The sequence below is a fragment of the Hyposmocoma kahamanoa genome, unplaced genomic scaffold (genome assembly GCF_003589595.1).
Source record: "Hyposmocoma kahamanoa isolate Upper Pololo Valley unplaced genomic scaffold, ASM358959v1 160, whole genome shotgun sequence".
Lineage (NCBI taxonomy): Eukaryota > Metazoa > Arthropoda > Insecta > Lepidoptera > Cosmopterigidae > Hyposmocoma > Hyposmocoma kahamanoa.
The window spans coordinates 8,090,086-8,109,365 of NW_020653575.1; the positions used below are offsets into that span (position 1 = coordinate 8,090,086).

General features: G+C 38.3%; 1 protein-coding gene across 2 annotated transcripts in view; it reads left to right on the top strand.

Moving 5' to 3' along the window:
• The first annotated feature begins 1,866 nt into the window (after positions 1–1,866).
• The window catches only part of LOC113225398 (calcium/calmodulin-dependent protein kinase kinase 1), an 84,629-nt gene continuing 67,215 nt past the window's right edge, over positions 1,867–19,280 (top strand). For both annotated transcript variants that reach the window (XM_026457701.1, XM_026457703.1), the window contains exon 1: positions 1,867–2,113. In XM_026457701.1, the coding sequence (XP_026313486.1) occupies positions 2,055–2,113 (59 nt within the window). In that variant the 5' untranslated portion in view covers positions 1,867–2,054. The remainder of the gene's footprint in view (positions 2,114–19,280) is intronic.

The window sequence follows — 19,280 nt, forward strand, 5'->3', positions numbered from 1 at the left end:
CAATTCGTAAGTATCATTAGCATTTATTGACATGAACAATCTGGTTAGTTAAAACAGTTCTTTGTTTCAATATTTATCGAGTTTTTGAGTTTTGGTTTCCCTTTTTTTTAGACTTTTAATTTTAGTAAGTTTTATATAAATTGTGGAGTTGTCGAAATTCGTGCAGAAATTATTATAAATAATTGAAAATTGTCTTAAAGCCTGACTTAAAGTTATAGCAACTCTTTCTTCTCTAGAGTTTACTTTGATCTCAGTTTGTCGAGGCAAGAGATAAGTTCTCGTATGATCTTTTATGCGTATGCCAGTGACACATGAAAGCGCGAGCAGGCACGCAAGGGATTTTTAAGGCAAGTAATTATGGTCAGTCCCATATCATTCTACATAAGTGTTTTTGCTCGTAGTGCCCCTACCTTCAACTTCTTGGTTATGCGGGAAAGGCACTATAACCTGTGCGAGCTCGCACAGGAACATGTCTACCTCATCCTCTACTAGCGCTCCGGGCTAGTGCCGGAGATGCCAAGTGGCCATGTCCTGCGACAATGTCCGGACACCAACTTAAAGGGCAACTCACGTGCCCCGCGCGTCTCCTCGCCTCATGCCGTCAGATAGACCGCGAGACGAACGCCTCGGTCACACACTACCGGGGTAGACGAACGTGTTCGTCCCTGTAGCTAACCACAAACCCCGGCGAGTCCATACCCAAGTCCGGCTCCGCCAGAGACGCCCGTGAAAACTATAACTAGCGGAGGGCTTGGTCCGGACGCCCGCCGTACCCTGATCGGTAAGATCAGAAAACCGTCTCCGGAAAAGCCTATCTCTCGGATCGGTACATAGGGATATAGTAATTATGGTCAGTCAGTTTTTGGGTTTTCTTTAAACTAACCTTATTGGTGAAACGTTATACTCCTAGTCAAAAACCGTGGGTTAATTGTCATCATCGCTGCAGGTTCAATTTAGAATTATACTAAGCCATTATCCTTTGCCGAAATCATGTTCATTCTGCACCTTCGCGTTTATTGTGTGTAGTCATTTCGTTATTGTCTGGCAGGTAAACATTGTAGTTCAAGTGTTATATTAAAAGTTATAGAGTCGATAACACAGATTAACGACGTGTTATCGTCAACTGTATTGTTGTGGTGTAACTTTCACTTACAAGTTTAGTAGAGTTCCAAAACTAAATACTGCAAGTTGTACCTCCGTTTACTTACTCATAATATGTACTCATACTGTTTAAGGGCTGCATTAGGTCGAGGTTCTTCACAAACAACATATTACAATACTTATCACAGTTACGTTAGAATATGACTACTACATTTATATATTACGAAATCAATAAGATACCAGTTAGAAAGTATGCCTAAGTGGAAACGATATGATATTTTTAAACGTGCGTATGTAATGAATTTAGTAAATGATATTCGGGAAGTGTTTTGCCGTCGCGACTGTTTAGAGTAGCGAACTGTAGTGGAACAGGTTTCTACATAGATTAACGGAGTCGTTGCCGCAGACTTGTCTCCTGCCCTGCAAGAATTCGCTGTCGCACAACATCTGGTGTTCAATTTTGAACATTACAAGTCTCTTATGAACTGATAAAGTAAAGTAGGTGAGAATATTTAGGGAACACTTCAAAGTTTCTTGATACTCACATTTGTGTCTTTTTTCTGCACAAGAGACATGATGGTAATATTCAGATAGTTTGTAGAAAAGGCTTAGCTAAAAAGTCAGTATGTGCAAGTGGACCTTTCTAACCTGATGACGTAGTCTGTGGTAAGTTCGGAGAGCGGTCCACGCAGCAGCGCCACGGCGGCGCGCCAGCAGCGGCGGCAGCGGCTGGCAGCAAGGAGCCATCACAAACGCACGGCGGCCGCACCGCGCCGGACGTCTCCCGCCGCGCCGCACCCGCACCACTCACGAACTTTTGTTCGCTCCGACCAAATTGTTCATATCAATTTTTATATTTACAAAGTTCAAAGGTGCTCCACTGCCTTCTATGTGTGTCAAATTAGTGAATGTTAAGCAGTGCTAGTGTAGAGTTATAAAGCTTTTTGTACAAAATGAACGACATCGCCGTCAACGGAGACGCCGAAACGGGGATCACAGAAAGGATCGACAGGTTTGTAAAAGAACTTTGAACTTTTTTTCCTATTTAAACCGATCGCTGTCTAATACTAATTAATACGTTCACGTTAGTTGAGTTATACAAGTCATTACGACAGTTGAGCCGCGAGTTAATGAATAAGATTACCAAGTTCGTTAAAGTTTCTTTCTTTTCATTTAGCTTGATTAGCTCGCAGAAACTCGGGAGCACGGGCAATAGGTTCATTCCGGTGGCAATTATTGTAAACCGACATATCTAATAATTAATCACAAATTAGTGATAAAATGTAAAAGACTTAATCGACATAAAATTGTTTTCATTAATGTTGCGGCATTAACATACCTGCCTGCACAGAACAAATCACGCATACCAATATTATATCGATAAGTGCACCGTGAATAATGCGAAGAATTTAAATACTTTTTTTGCGTTTCTAGTTATTGGAATAAATTATTGGAACCATTTAATGTGTAAATTTTGTTTACGTTGCGTATTATTTTTAAAAGCTGAGTAAATAGTTATTCACATAGAGACGTAATTAAAATAGCGGGCGCCCGCGTTTTCGACACATCAATCGACGCAATGTTTGGAAACTCATCGGAAGTGAACGTTCCACGTCACCTATAGACGTTGCAGTGCAATAGCATGCATTAATGTCGTTCATGTAATCTAATTTTAATTGGTTCCGAAATACTTGGAATAAAGAAAAAAATTTTTCTTTCATTCACCACGAAAGTTAAAAAAAATTATCAAGAAAACTGATTTCAGATATTTACAAAGAAACATTTTCTGCCAATGCCATGCGAATATAAACTCTTCATACGTCCAGAACTTAAGGTCCAAAAAATTACGACAATGTCGAATATTTGTACAGAATAGGATCATTGTTAGGTCACAGACCGCTTCTCGAAAATTTCAATTGCGATCTTACCCTAGACCGGTCCTTGTATGCTTATTATCCATACTTAATTGCCCACCCCCGACGTCATCATAATATATCTCAATTCAAAATTATAATAACATAACGCGATAGAGTAGAGTCGATCGTGCGTCTTGTCTTGCATAAACTTATTTACAAATGCTATTTTAGAATCCCGTATCCACAATGTACACATAAAGGAACTTCAAATGGAAGGCCAAATAGCGTTGATTTATTAACATTTCCATCGCCATGTATACAGTCGATTCGTAAATTCGAGCGAGGTAGACAATGGCCCGAGGTGGGCTAACCTGCTTAACATTTCAAAGCGCATTCAGAACAGAATATCTACCCGTATGCTCTATATCTCATTGCTTATCGGGATAGCACAACAAATGCCGTAAATAATTTTGAAAATAAAATTATACCGTAGACTACAATTATTTATCTCCTTCAATAGCGACAGTAACGTGCTGAATAAACGAATATGTTTGCAAGTCTGTCTAATAGACTTTGTTTGACTATTTTAAAAGACCTAATAAAGAAAGGTGTCTCAAAAGCACCTCTCAATTCTATAGAAAATTTTTCAGACAGAATTGATTAAGTAAAACACTTAAATTTAACATTTTGGTGCGGTAACTTTTGTAAGTAGGGTTCTTTGAATACCAAGTTAGTTATTGTAACACTTGGGCTTGTAGCTAGAGCGCACCTTGCTTTGAAAAGCCAAATTTTATGCAAACGAGTATGAGACTTCATAAATAATGCTGTTATATTATATATATAGTAATTTATTTCCAAATCGTTTATTTCAATGTCTGTTATCAGTTATACAAAAACCCAACTTCGACTGTAGATATTTATCACAAATGGTTCTGGAACAATGAGTAGATATTGAAGTGAGCCGCATAATATTACAAATAGCACAAAGATAACCCAGAGATGAACTTTTACGTGACGCCTATGTCAACGTGTTATTATAATATTATAATTGTTGTGATTTGGCTGCGATGTATCTGCTGGCAAAGGTTGAATATCTCTGACAATGGTTGCGTAAACATTCAATTGAATAATTTATTCCTCGACGTTTTTTTCGAAATCTGTTACCTGTGTATTTTCGTATTCATCATTTATAAATATATTCGCAAATTTATTCATATTATTTAACTTAGTAAGAACTATTTGGCAATAAACAACTGTTGGTAACTCTAGCAAATATTTATTTGCTTATTCAACTGTAGACAAATTCAAACTAAAAGGACTGTACGTGAAGTACGATTTTGACCTGCAACCCGCCTCAATGTTTCTGTAATGTGTACATTTTAGTAGCTGTAGAAGTGGAAGAGTGAAAGAGTTCGTCCGTAGAAGTACAACCAGCTGACCTATTTCCGCCGCCAAGCAGTAACGTGAGCGTTACGGCGTTCCGGTTTTGAAGGTTAAGAAGGGTACTAGTGAAATTACAGGCACATGAGACTTGTCAACTTCTGGTCTCAGGATGACGGACGTAGGGGCCTCAGATGGGCCTCTGAGTGGCCCTGGGAATGCTATGGACAGGCGTGTCGCTTAGTACCTGTAAGAAAATATATAACGCACGGCGTGATCCCAGTAGTTTTGCTAGGTCAAATACGCAAAAGGCTAAAACGCGGCTGAATCCAAGTCGTGGCTTGAACTAATGGTAAGCTATCGCTAATTCCTTTAGAAAGGTTTCGGCTTCACGCACAGGTCATCTCATCCAGCGCCTACGTAGCTCCTTTTAAGCCGATGCCAACCTTGAGGACCCACGCGTGACTCGAACCGTCGATGTTAATGGTTCGCCCTAAGTAAGTAATCTTGTAGAACTAAATATCTGACATCGTATGAATGATGTAATAACACATGCTTCATTTATGTGTTTTGGAATTAAATTACTCGAAAAAATTAAAAACATATCGAGTTCTTAGGTTTGCGCGATTGTTACACATTGGAAATATAAATAAAATAAATAGACTTCATTCTTCAACACAACACGTACAACATTTACTATAAAACAATTGCTTAAGTATATGTCGCAGAAAAGGTAAAAGCCTTTAGCAATTTCCTGGCTTTTCAGGCTCTACCTGGCAAGTATTCACCGCTGAAAACGCCTTGGCATGTAGAGACGGGTATATTTTTGATTAAATATTTTACTACATTTGCTACAGAAATAACAAACCTTAAAACCTCAAGTGACATACCTACCGACTACCAACCTACAGTACAGTATGTACTGTAGCAGCAGAGAGTATTTTACTGGAACAACTTATTGTTCAGATTTAAATCGCGTATTTCTTTTTCAAACAAACTAACATTTCTAACCCTTTACAGGTCCCATAGTCACACCGTAAACATGTTTTTAAGACTGACTGGCAATCACCCGTGGAACCTGGTAAAAGGCCTCAAATTTTGTAAATCCGAAAAAATACTTTTATTTCCAAAATAAATAACACACATATTTTTATAACGAATTATAGAAAATATCGACCTCAAAATTTCGTGGAATTACATCTATTTGTCAAGTTTTATTGAAATCAGTTGACGGAAAGTGACCGAGGTACCCCCTTCCCAACAAAAAAGGAATCATCGAAACCTGTTCGCAAATGTTACATAATTTAACATGTAACATAATTGAACACACACAAAAAATGCATTCGCTTCTCAATGCGATCTATTTTTAAAGTCGAATAAAAAATGTTATTCGTCACAAACACATCGTAATCTGCGCAAGCACCATTTCCAGCTTCTTATTTGAAAGACAATATGCATTCAAATTTAAAAGTAAAAGGTACAACGTTCTCTCGTTCCCCAAATAACAATCCAATGAAGGAAACCAGACTCCTACAATAAGGCAAGAGATATCAAAATAATTGCTCATTCAATTCCAGGGAGACCGAGGAGAACGTCTAAAGATATGATAGTGTTTAAAAACGAATTATGAATCTCACGTTGTGTGGGATGCCATTAATTTTTTATTCGCTCACAAAGATGACATTGAAATTTTCGTTTTTAGTAACGAATTTTTACTAAAAACGATTTATTTAATTAAGGTAATATACAGGTAAGGTAAAAAAGACAATAAGAGCTTAACTACGACAAAGCAAAACTAGGATTTTTAAAAATTTTTAAATTATATGAATAAAATTGGGTCTCCGCGGTGCCCAAGCTGCTGGCAGCGTTCTCCCTTTGTATTGCTATGTCAATGCGTTGGGCAAAGTAGCTGCCGGCCCTTGGGTTTCCCAGACAGTCTATTAATTTTATCGATAAAATTTTGTACAGATGACGGCACTGGGACCCCACGGGCCAAGGGTTTGCTACTTGCTGTCGAAGTTGGAGATAATATTTACAAACCAGTATATACGAGTTTTTGTCAAAGCAAGGTGTTTGTAAGACTATGAAACCAATTTTCGAAATTACATTTATAATAATAAAATAACGCACACACTCAACGTAGCCCCGCACTATGGAAACCATTTATCGCGGGTACTATGTTAAGTTACGAGAGAAATAAATGTAGGCCATATAAATATTTCAATCCAGGTTTTGTAACCGTTCGGCCACGGGGGCATTTAAAAATATTACATACATAACGGATTGTTAATATAAAATAGTGTATTAACTCAAATATAGTATTTATTTCAATATACCGATGAAAAACGAATTACTCACTTCCCGTGAAAGATTATTAAAATGTTTGTACAGGTTAAAGTTTACTACAAACATCCAAACAATTATCTACTCGCCAAAAACATTTAAAAACAAAAGCGAAGAAATAATAATAATAACGCACATACCTATAGCCCCATACTAGGGAAAACCTGAGTCAGGGGTGCCGTGGACATACACATACAAAAAATGTTAAGCCATATATTTCTAAATATATTTAGACCAGCATGGTAACCGTTCGGCCACGGAGGCATTGAATATAATTTCATATTTTTTTAGTAACAACTGTTTTGTCCAGAAATTGAGCACAAAAGCTTTGTGTCATTTAGAGTTACGTGGATATCTTTTAATCTATGATAAGATAAATATCTCACAATATTCTAAAGACGGTTGTGTTGAGTGTAGAGGTTTAAATTTTGCGCGCAGAAACAGTATTATCTTGATTTTTTAAAGTTTTTTATTTCAATTTTTTTTTTTTTTTTTTTTTTATAAAATATAGGTGCGCATTTGACCTCCATCTCACCTGATGGAAAGTGACGATGAGGTCGACGATGGAGCATGCACACCTAAATAATGCCTATTCACTCTCGCCTTGAAAAGGTCCAAGTTATAACGTTCAGGGAACAAGTCTGCAGGCAGGGAATTCCACTCCATAGCCGTTCGCCATATAAATGTGGAAGCGTAACGCTTCGTGCGAATCTTTGGAATATCCACAACATAGGGGTGGAACCCAAGCCTACGCCTAGTCCCCCGGTGATGGAAAGGGGAAGGCGGAATTAAATCATGTAATTCCATCGCACACTCTCCGTGATATATCCTGTAAAATACCGATAAGCAGGCAACTTTACGGCGGTGTTCAAGGCTCTGCAGCTTCGCCTCCACTAATTCCGAGTCACCTATAAGTCTCTTGGCACGGTTGTCAATTGAATCCAAAGTGGCCAGTTGATATGTCGCAGAGCCATCCCAAAGGTGGCAGCAGTACTCCATGCACGATCGGACTTGTGCCTGGTACAGCTGGAGCAACTGTCCCGGTGTAAAGTACCGCCTCACCCTGGAAAGGATCCCAAGCTTCCTTGCTGCATTTTTGGCCGTGGATTCAATGTATCTGCCGAAGTTCAAATTGGACGACAGGTCCATTCCAAGTAGCTGGAGACAATCGGCTATCGGTATGGATATATCACGAAAAGTCGGAGTCAGCTCAAAGGGACTCCGTTTTGTGGAGAATAGACACGCCTGCGTTTTGGTAGCGTTAAATTTGACAAGATTGGCATTGCCCCAATCGGAGACTGCCTGGAGTGTCAAATCTAAACGGCTAACCATGGACTCTCGACAAGACTGGATTTCCTCTCCACTGACCCTTGCATTGGTCAAGTACCTATCTACAACTGTGCTGTCATCAGCATACGCAAAGGTACCTGGAATTAACATATCATTGATATGCAGCAGAAAGAGAGTTGCAGACAGTACGGAACCCTGAGGAACTCCGGCATCTATCGCCATATGTTCGGAAGAGTAGCCTTCTAAGACCACTCGAATCGAACGTTCGCTCAAGAAATCCGAGATCCAATTGCAAAGGTCAGTGGGAAGCCCATAAGAGGGAAGCTTGCTTAAAAGGCTTGCGTGCCAGACCCTGTCAAAGGCTTTAGAAATGTCCAAAGACACTGCAAGTGCTTCGCCTTGCTTTTCTATAGCCTCGCTCCATATGTGACAGGCATACACAAGAAGATCCCCAGTAGATCGCCCTCGTCGGAATCCGTACTGGCGATCACTGAGGAGATCGTTGTCTTCAAGGTACGATAGGAGACGGTTGTTGAGTACACGTTCCATAGTCTTGCAGAGTATGGAAGTGACTGAGATAGGTCTATAGTTGACAGGGTCAGCTCTGCTTCCCTTTTTTGGTACAGGTTGCACGTTTGCAAGCTTCCACGATCTGGGAACTACACCAGTCTCAAGTGAGAGGCGGTACAGGCGTGTGAGAACAGGAGACAACTCAGGTGCACAGTTACGAAGGACTATTGCTGGAATTCCATCTGGCCCGCTAGCTTTATTCACGTCTAGATTTCGCAGAGTTCTAAGTACCTCTTTTTGGCGTATGCGAACTGGCGCCATAGTGCAGCCAGCCTGAGGTAAAGTAGGTGGTAGGGTCCCTGCGGCATCTAGACGCGAATTTTCTGCAAAGAGTGAGGCAAAGAGATTCGCCTTCTCTTCCGCAGTATGAGCCAGCGAGCCATCCGGCCTCAGCAGAGGTGGCAAAGATGGGCGACAAAAGTTCGATTCGACCGCTTTGGCCAGGGACCAAAAGGATTTGCTGCCTGCTGGATAAGAGGCAAGCTTGGCTCCTATGCGGCGCACATGGTCGAACTTGGCCCTACGTAACATGCTTTTGCACTTCTTGGCGGCCTTATTAAAAGCTTTCTTCATGTTCTGAGTACTCGGAGTTTTGCGTAGTCGAGCATCTGCCCAAGCTTGGTACGCGGACTGTTTACGTGCTTCAGCACAACTACAATTAGCGTTAAACCATGGACGAGCTTGGGGTCCATTGGGTACATCAGAGTATGGAATGTAATACTCCATACCCAAACGCAAGACCTCGACTACAGCATCAGCACAGCTCGACGAGTCTCCTGAAGTAAAGCACGCCTGCCAGAGATATGACGCAAAGAAATGGCGCATTTCGTCCCAATCTGCTAACTTGTATCGCCACACCCGTCTCATACCACTAGGGCCCTGATCGGGTGGGGAGTATACGGATACAGTTTTCACCAGACAATGGTCGGAAGTACCCAGTGGGGCCTCCACAACCACAGAGTATCGGTCCGGATCAGTTGTCAGCAGAAGGTCCAAGCAATTAGCCGTATGAGATTCAACATCTGGTATCCTAGTGGCGCCACTGACAAGCTGGGATAAGCTTAGCGTTAACGCAAGTTTACGCGTCTCTCTCCCAGCGTGATCGGTCTTCTGGTATGGGAACAACCATTCTTGATGGTGTGCATTAAAGTCCCCCAGAATGACTAGTTGCGCCGCTGGGTACCTATGCTGAATCTCATCAGACGTCTCACTTAGATATTGGAACAGCTTGGTCGTCTCCTGATCTCCACTGTGCGATCGGTAAACACAGCAGTACACTATTTGTGTAACTCCTGTGTCAACAATAAATATGTCGTGATGTTTGACCGCCATGATATTCGATTGTTTTTGTAAAAATTACGTCACTAGTTTGTAATAATTATTAGTACGAACATTGAATCCTTAGAAAAAATTCCTTCGAGCCGGCTGGATTCGATCCAGCGTTTTCTAGCAATAGTGCCAGACGTAATGCCAACTAAGCAAAGTCTGGCATGGTTTGCAGGAAGACATTGGTTCGAATCCAACCGAATCGAGGGGAATTTTTTCTATATATTAAATTTGATTCTCCACACGTCAATAAAACCGTCGTTGGAATGTTGTAAGAAACAATTAAAATATAATATCTACTTAACTCAAAATGAGACAAACTTTTCGTGTGCTGGTTCTGGACAAAACAGTCCTTACTCAAAAATATTAAATTATGTTTTTCTTTTTATTTATAAATATATTTGGCAAGTATGAAATTATTTAGTTGTCTGTAATAAACTTTAACTTATACATACATTTTAATAACCTTTCACGAGAAGCGAGCCATTCGTTTTTCATCGATCCTAAAAAAAAATACACTTTTCGAGTTAATACACTATTGTATTAACAGTGTACAATTACATTGATATGAAATACAGTATTGTGTTTCCCGAAAACTGCAATTTGGGGCTATTCAAGGCTACAATGAATAGGCGTTTTTAAACAAACGCTTACAATTGTCGGTCACATCATTGCGATTGTGCCCAAACGTGTGTACATCTTACATAATAAAATAAATGTAATGTTGTAGATATGCACATTGTCACTATTGTTATATAGTTTTGTAGATATGTTAGAAAGTGTTTGAAAGCACTTTAGATACTTGATTTTTGATACTTACTTAGAATACAAAGATCTACAAACCGAGTCGAGCCTGGAGACCTTCTCCCGTTCTTCGTCCGACATCGTTTGAGACCGAACTAGAACAAAAAAGAGACCTACTAATTTCCGTAGTTTTACGCATTTATTAACATACAATAAGTTGAGGTACAATGAGTTAAGGTAAGCCTTAATATAAAAATGTATAATGGACAAAGGAGAAGCGATTAATGCTAAACATATTGCCTAACGACTTTATATGGAAACTATTTTCATGTGAAAATATGAAACAATGTAAAAACAGGTTAGAACACTTTTTATCTAACAATACTAGAATTAATTAGTCACAACGTAATATCAAATTTAAAAATCTCACTGGGAGTTGTTTACAATTTATTTTCATTAATTAAAAAGTTAATTCCCACACACACAAACACACACACTCCCTCACACACACACACACACGCGCAAACTCACAAACACACACTCTCTCACACACACTCACACACACACAACAAAATACTTGCCCTCTAGTCTTGAATTTTATTTATATTTATAATTTTTTGATTTGTATAAACTAAATTTTGGATTAACTTTCTCTCATAGCAATCATTCGTGACGCAGTCAATGTTTTATTGATACTTTATCCGCAGGCGGAGGCCTGGAGACCTATAGCAGAGGGTGTCCTAGTTTAGGCTCCAGCCTTCACAGACAACAAATGTTTTATTGCTTAAGGAAGTTTAATTATGGTTGAAATTGTGTGTGAAGGAAATAAATGTATTATTATTATTAATATTTTTTTCTAAAAAGAAAAAGCATTATGCGTAGGTCCTTTAAAGGAATTGCAGTATATAGGTAAGTAGTACCTATATAGTAGAACCACTGTAAGTTGTTTTGGCAAAAGACTGGTTCAAGGAATTTTTTTCACAAAAAATATATGAATATCGTGATTGTAAAACATCATAAACATAACTTCGTGTTTAATCGTTGCACCAGGGCCAAGACCCTTCCTGTTCGTTGTTCTGGGCAGGTGACAAGGTCACCAAAACGATAAAATGAAGTTACGCTCCCTAACTTGCTATTCTTAATAAGGACATAACTCTCAAACCGTTGCGTGGCATTATACCAGTTAGAAAAGGTTCTACTAAACTAAAAGAATAGTACTTCAGAATAAAAACTTATAACTCCTGAAAATCCAACTTGTTCGAAACTTTAGAGAGCAGTTTAAAAAGGGAAGAACTGCTCGGGTAGGTCTAAAAGTCGTAAACTGAGTAATAGCTCCGAGTTTGAAAATCGACTTTTCAAATATTCGCAAAGTATCCCAGGATTTAAAACTTATATATCCAAAACAGAAAGGCATTTTTTGTAAATACCGGGCTTTTAAGCATAATAGATTATGCCAAACTCCACCAATATAAGTATTGACTCGAAGAATACAGTGCACAGACGAAAGCTCTCAAACCGATCCATAATTGCCTTGGCATCAATTCAAGAATTGCCAATTTACAAAAGTTCAGTATGTATTGTACCATTTTACATACATTTTCTAGAATTATCTTACTAAGAAAGAAGTCTTATACGACGATATTTTTTATGATATCAAGCTTTAAATCGCAAAAATCTGCCATCGCCTTGAGACATAACAAGTTCCATATGCCTATAATTTCACCAGCACCCCTTCCCATCGAAACAGGAACACAACAATGCTATGCAATGCAACAAAGCATTACCTGCTTGGCGGCAGAAATAGGTAAGGTGGCAGGACTTTCCTGGACGAACTCTTTCACAAGGAGCTCTATTGTATGGACAACGGCATATCAGACTACCCATTTTGTTTCCAAAATCGCCTCCAGTGCAACGGAACAAGATACGTCAATGTGTAGCTTGATGTGCCCACGTGTACTTTCTGATCTGACACTGTACTAAAAGTGTTCCCCGGTTGCCCGTAGCTAGTGATTAATATTCCGATAAATATTCTATTGATTATCGACTGTATGTTATATAGTATGAAAGTAAGAAACTTAACGCCAGAACGCCTTAAATCTTGGTACCTCCGTGCCATATCAAAGCGTTAAACAGGACAGTTCCCAGTCATTAGCCGTATTGTAAAATGTGTTGCGACATGGTTCAGTTGGGTCTGATGCAATTGCCATGGACCTCATTAGACAGTGCTATTAGCACGTTCGTACATTTGCTTAACGGTAAACGATCACGTCCTATTGAACACCAAAAAGATAATACGTAGATTCTTTCTACGTGGCGCATTAAGAATTAAAAATGAAACCGTTCAGGGTTAACTTGGTGCTATAAAAACGTAACCTATTGCGTTAGCAGTTCTAAAATTCAAATTCAAAAGTTCAAACATGCTAATTCCTACGTTGTTCTGCAACATTCGAAACCGCCCAAATATTCGCTTGGTGGAATTCGTTATGACATTTGAAGCACAAGTCAGAGTTATCGTGTGCCAACCCTTATCACGTCACAGGCCTTCACCCTGTCCGAATTGTTTGCCCGACCGTCGTATGGCTTCCAGCCTTGAGCTATCACGCTCTTTTGCTTAATTGTTTTAACAATGCGTAAAGATACTGTTTCCATCTTCCGTACCATAACTGCGTTCATGAGTTTGTTATTCTCAAGGTTTCTTTTTTACTACATGTAATTTGAGCAGTGGAGCAATTTAATTTTTTTTTATTTCTGTGCCTGGACGCCTGCGTCAGTTTGCTGCCAGTGTTATTTTGGTTGAGCGATAAAAAACATTTCGTATGCATAACTGCTTACTACTCTCCCGTTTTTCTGTACTTTTTACACCTACAGAACAAAATTATTTTCTCCTTCTCGTCGTGTTTAAAGTTTATTTACAAAATTTTATTAACTCGCTCGTTTCCCCCGATTGGGTTGAGTAGCGTTAAAATGAACAGTAAAGATATAACCAAGAACAAATGGATAGCTACGCGCCAATGAATGAATTCAATGTAAGAGCAATGGGGACAATGAATTGCATTCATAACAACGGCGTATGAGTAAACGGCGTGTGGCGGCGTGACGGAGGCGACACGACTGACGGCCGTTGATGGAGCTCTGTCACGTCAACACAAGTGATGCGGTTGAGTGCCCTACTTGAAATGTACCCAGCACTTCGCTTCTAAAACACTTATTTTAAGATATAATATCTCTCTTGATACGTCTTGATGGATGTAATTCTTTATTATGTGTGTTTAAATAGAGTGCTTTGTGATATTTCTGGGTTCACTTTCCTGAATATATTATAAGTACGTAGTAGTCTCGGAGGCAGTACAAGATTTATGGAAATAAATCTTGTACTGCCTCCGGACCAACATTACCATTAATATAGAATACTACGAATCTTATATTACTTTATTTATTTCCAGTTAATTGACAATTCTATTTGATTATTATAGGAATAAGAATACTTAATAAAATACGTCATCATGAAAGCTTAACAAACACCGTCACAAATGTTAAGAGGGTTCTCAAAAGGGCTACTTATGGTAAGTTAAAAAAAATATTTACACAAATTTTTGCTTCAAACACCTTTCGGCATTTCTTTTGAATAGAATTGGTTTCATTTGTTCATAAACATTTGAACTTATTTCATAATAAATCACACTCTCACACAATCACCGTAAATCAAATTATTTCTTGTTCCGATTCTCATTTCTCCGAAACTCCATTTCATTAAAGTATTGGAAATTCAAAATTGGTGTAAAAATATACAAAAAGCATGCCACTAAAAAGCATGCCACTAAAAAGTAAACATGGAAGCTAGCAAGCAGGAAAGCACGCAAAAAAATACAGCAATTCAAAAAAGCAGCTACGCCACTAATTTCACACAGCTTTTTTTTACAAAAAACTAAGATTCAATCAAGACTCACTTAAAACAATTTTCTCCATTTCTTACAGTTAATTTTATCTAAGAATAATGACTTTGTCACGACGATAATTCTGTAATCTTAAATATTACAAAGAAAACAAACAGTTGGATAAATAGGAACAGACCAAAAAGCCTTGTGCCAAAACCATACATGCATATGCATAAGACACATTTCTAATAGTAATTTTTCAGACGAACTGTACGTATTTCGGCTGAAAGATATTTCGGTGTTACAAATGGATGCCAAAACAGTCGTCACACTAAATCAAAAAGTCAGTTTTCACAACAATGATATTCGGAGAAAATAATTCGGTGTTGTGTTATAACCTAACATTGGAATGTTAAAAATTCGACAAAATACAAAAATTAACACGCATCCGTATTTGAGCTAGGAATTAGAAGATCACAAATAGGCGTTTATACCGTAAATGCAAATGAACCACACCACAGACCAAATAAATGCTACACATTTAGATCTTTTTGTTACGATAATTTTAGTTTAAGTAATACCGTGTACATAAATGCTTAACAAGGTTAATGTCACAAGTCATCCTGAGCTTTTATGTAACGTTAATGGGCGTAGATGTACACAACGAGCGGAGTTTATTCCGGGCCGGTGTTTACCACTGCTTTGACCGATGCGATGTCCGTGATCCGCGGTTCGCGGTCCGCGATCACCTGACACGAATTACGGCTGGGTAACATGGTCTATATCATGGAATATCTGACCTAAAATTTCTCACACAAGCACTTTTTGTTTGCTTCTGAATTCTACTCAGACATCAATCTGAGTATATTAGAGGAAAAATATAAATTACTTACTACTTAACTTAATAGTTAAATTCTACAGAAAATGTTATATTTAAACCTTGGTACAGATCATATTACTTTTGAAATTGTGTTTTCCACCCGTATTATTTAAAATGTTAACATATCCTTGCTGCAAAGACGTTAGTGCTCTGGATCACCAGTCACCACGGTCTTTCCTGCCATCCCTTCTACAGGACACCAGCAAGAGGGCTGGCTCCGCGGCTGAGCTGCCGGAAATAATGAAAAGTAATAAATAGCCCGGCTCCGACCACCTCTTTACAGCATTTAAAGCCGAAACTCTTGTCCGTCCGTGGGGTCTCGGTGTTCTCCATCTGTACAAAATTTTATCCAAAAAAATTAATAGACTTTATTGGAAACCCAAGGGCCGGCAGCGACCTCGCCCAACGCATTAGCCGTCGAAAGCCAAACTCAATGCAAAAATCTATAACAGACACGTGGGCGAAATTCGTCGACTTAGTAACTCGACCTGTGGCTTAGTTGGTAAAGCAATGGGGACCGAATCCCGTGGTCACAGGTTCGAGTCAAGTCGAAGGATGTTTTCTTAGTGTTCAATCTTTGTGTTTAATAATTAAAACCATTGTTATCTTCATTACGCATGTGGAGGGCATAACAGAACTACTATTCATAGTTTATGAATTGACGGATGGCTTGCGTCTTCGCCAGACTACGACAGACATTATTGTGATAAATGGATGATACACCTGCGGAATGTTCTCAATACGCCGCTTTTCTCTCACCGAGTTTCACCTTTCAATTCAACGCGAAGTAAAAAAGTTATAACGAAACACATTTACACTAATCTTATAAACAGGAACAGCCTAAATAGATATTTTGATGCCCAAGACGGGTCCTGGCTTACAACTTTGAACATTATGCGAAGAGTAATGAAAAGTTATAGAAATAAATGAACATTATTGTCTCGTGCTCGCCACAACAAGCGCATCGTAAAGCAGACAACAAAACCTTACTGTTACATCGCATTGATGCGACAAACGAAGCCGCAGCTGCCACCGTTTCATGAATATGCAGAGGTACAAATCACAGGAGTACAAATCGACTCGGTTTATTCAATTCCCTAATATATTCCCTACATACACTGTTTGATTTCATTTATTTGGAGTTGATATATCCTCTATAGAAATTATTCTCTGGTGTTTATAGAAATGGACTCATTATCAAATCTCACAATCTTCATCTTTTATTTATACACTAGACTGATGTGTGGAATGTACGTACACAGACTATACCTACATTAAGGCGAGGTATTTTAGCGAGCCTAGATTTTAGGAGGCGAGGTATAGGGGGTCCTGCGAACATGTAAATTAATATGAATAAAATAAGAACAGACAGAGGAAATTTGACAGAGATTCGACATCGACAAGCGCCCAATGGCGACTGACGGGGCAGCAAGAGGCGCGGCGTCTCGTTGAACCGCTGAGCAATTTGGAAATTTTGGAATAAATGTGAATCTAATAACTATAAGGCTTCAGTTGGACTTCAAAATTCAGCAACTTCTCTGTCGTACCAAAAGAGAAATATTTCCATATAAAAATTATGTACCAAGTTAGATATTTATTCTTAAATAATACGTTTCACATGTTTATTTTAGCCTGCTTCAGGCTTTTATATGATCAGATAAAGTACCAATCGTGTAACGAAGAAGAACATTCTTTAGACAAAATCCTTAAGTGTATTTTCGTTATATTGTGTTATTTTTGTGAGACCGTTATTTATTAAACCTGAACCGTATTTGACCTAGCAAAACAGTTTTTCCCGCTTCACCTCCGGTGACTTGTCTATATGTTAAAATACCGACTTTAACATATAGACGAGTACCCGTCGGTCACTGAAAATTAAACTATAAAGCTGTTATGTTTGTGATGTGTACTTTCGTGTTTTCATTCGGTGTCCAGGTTTTTCTTCAGTTTAATAAGACTTCAATTATGGTTGGTAGCGTTAACCTGCAAGGTTTATAAGCGACAGATATATATATAATAAAAGGACTTATTCAAGACACAGTTTAGTATTCTGACGTACTTTGTACAAACGCATTTTGAGAAAATTACTTTTGCATACATTGAAATTTATACAGAACCGCGAGAAAACCCAAGATTTGCGTGTGAGGAAATTTTTTTCATAAGAATTACAGAATGAGCTTCTTAATCTGAAGCAAGCAAACAAGCGAAGAATATAATGGACACATTAGATAGTAACTATACTCCGTCGCACCATTTATTCAACTGTTGACATATGCATGCCTCCGAAGTTCGGTAATTATTGACACAAGACTAAAAAATGCAACACTTCCTGGACTTATATTTTTAAATTTTAGTGATGTGACTTGCTCTTTAGCTCCAATATTTATTGAGTCAACAGATTATGTAACGAAGATTATTCAAGTACACAAAATTTTGATAGTTTAGTTTTGGTGTCCAATGAAATGAAATAAATAATTATAATACATTTTTGTTCTTTATTATAATGAATCGTCGGATTCTTCTCCATATGAACAGGAGACAACTCTTGAATACTCATTAACATTAATTATTAATTCTTGAGTAAACAAATTGTCAAAGGCAACTTCACGTACCGATCAGACAATATCTTTTATTTGAACCCGCTCACATTCTCGATTTAAGCTTCTTCATAAATAAACTGGACTGTTATAAAAAATCGAATCGGAAACGCGTTAGAACATTACTAATTGATTAGAATTCGAGGTGTCAAAAGTCAAACAAATGGTTGGACGGCGTATAAACTATCAGAAAGTAAACCATCAGCGTAAAATGTTTGCTTAGTAAATTAAAAATGTACAAAGTTATTATCTCAGGCTGAATTCTATGAACGTAGAGCTAATGATGTTTATTCGGGACTCTCTGTGGCAAAAAAGAACACGGACACGTAGCACATGTACCCGTACGTCTGAATTAATTGTAATTTATTCCTTACTTTGTAAATGTAGGATACTATGTTCATACTTTAGTGCATATTTTACACATACGTGCATGCTTGGTATTTTTTTAGCCAGTATCTTTTCGCTAGACAAAGGCACCTCCCTCAGACTGTCAATTCTCTGTCTCAGCAACAATCCAGCCATTTAAATTATTTTTTTATTTGAACAAGTCGTGCGTCTGCGACATGCTTATCCATAATAGTAGTAGTTGCAGTCGCAGAGCTTCTAAGAGCTTATATCGCAAAAATCTTAAGGACACTTGTCACCCTGACATATAAGTTGACAAGTCCCATGTGCCTGTAATTTTAATATGCTTCAAACAGAGGCGGTGAAGTTTAATCAGAGAACTTAATTCTATTTGGCCTTAAATAAAAGCACGCAAATATATTACCTAAACATTTAGAAATTGAATGAACCGAATAAGATATATCATGACCTCGGTGGCTCAATGTTAGTGTGGGCGCTGGATGAGGTCTCGGGTTCAATTCCCGGTAGAACCAAATTGGAAAATGAACTTTTCTAAATTTGTTCTAGTGTGAGTATTGTGAGAGTGAGAGTGAATTCCGTAGCTTTAGTACTCATAGTACAGGCGATTTCCTAATTTAAGAGTTCGTCCAGGGAAATACCGCCGCTTTACCTATTTCTGCCGCCAAGCAAGTAATACTGCGTTCCGGTTTTGAAGAGTAAGGATTCTGGTAAAATTACAGGCACATGGGACTTGTCAATTTATGTCTCAGGATGACGGCGCACATAGACATACTATAATTAAAAGTTCAATACGTGTCTCGATTTGGGATCAGTCTGTCTGTTTATTATAGAAAAATCGTCGATCAAGTAGAAAAGTTTTTAAATTTGGCTAAAAAAGATGCGATATTTTATTTTATTTTTTAATCCACATATTGCGTAATAGTTTTCTTTAGAAACATTTCGTTTTAGGAAT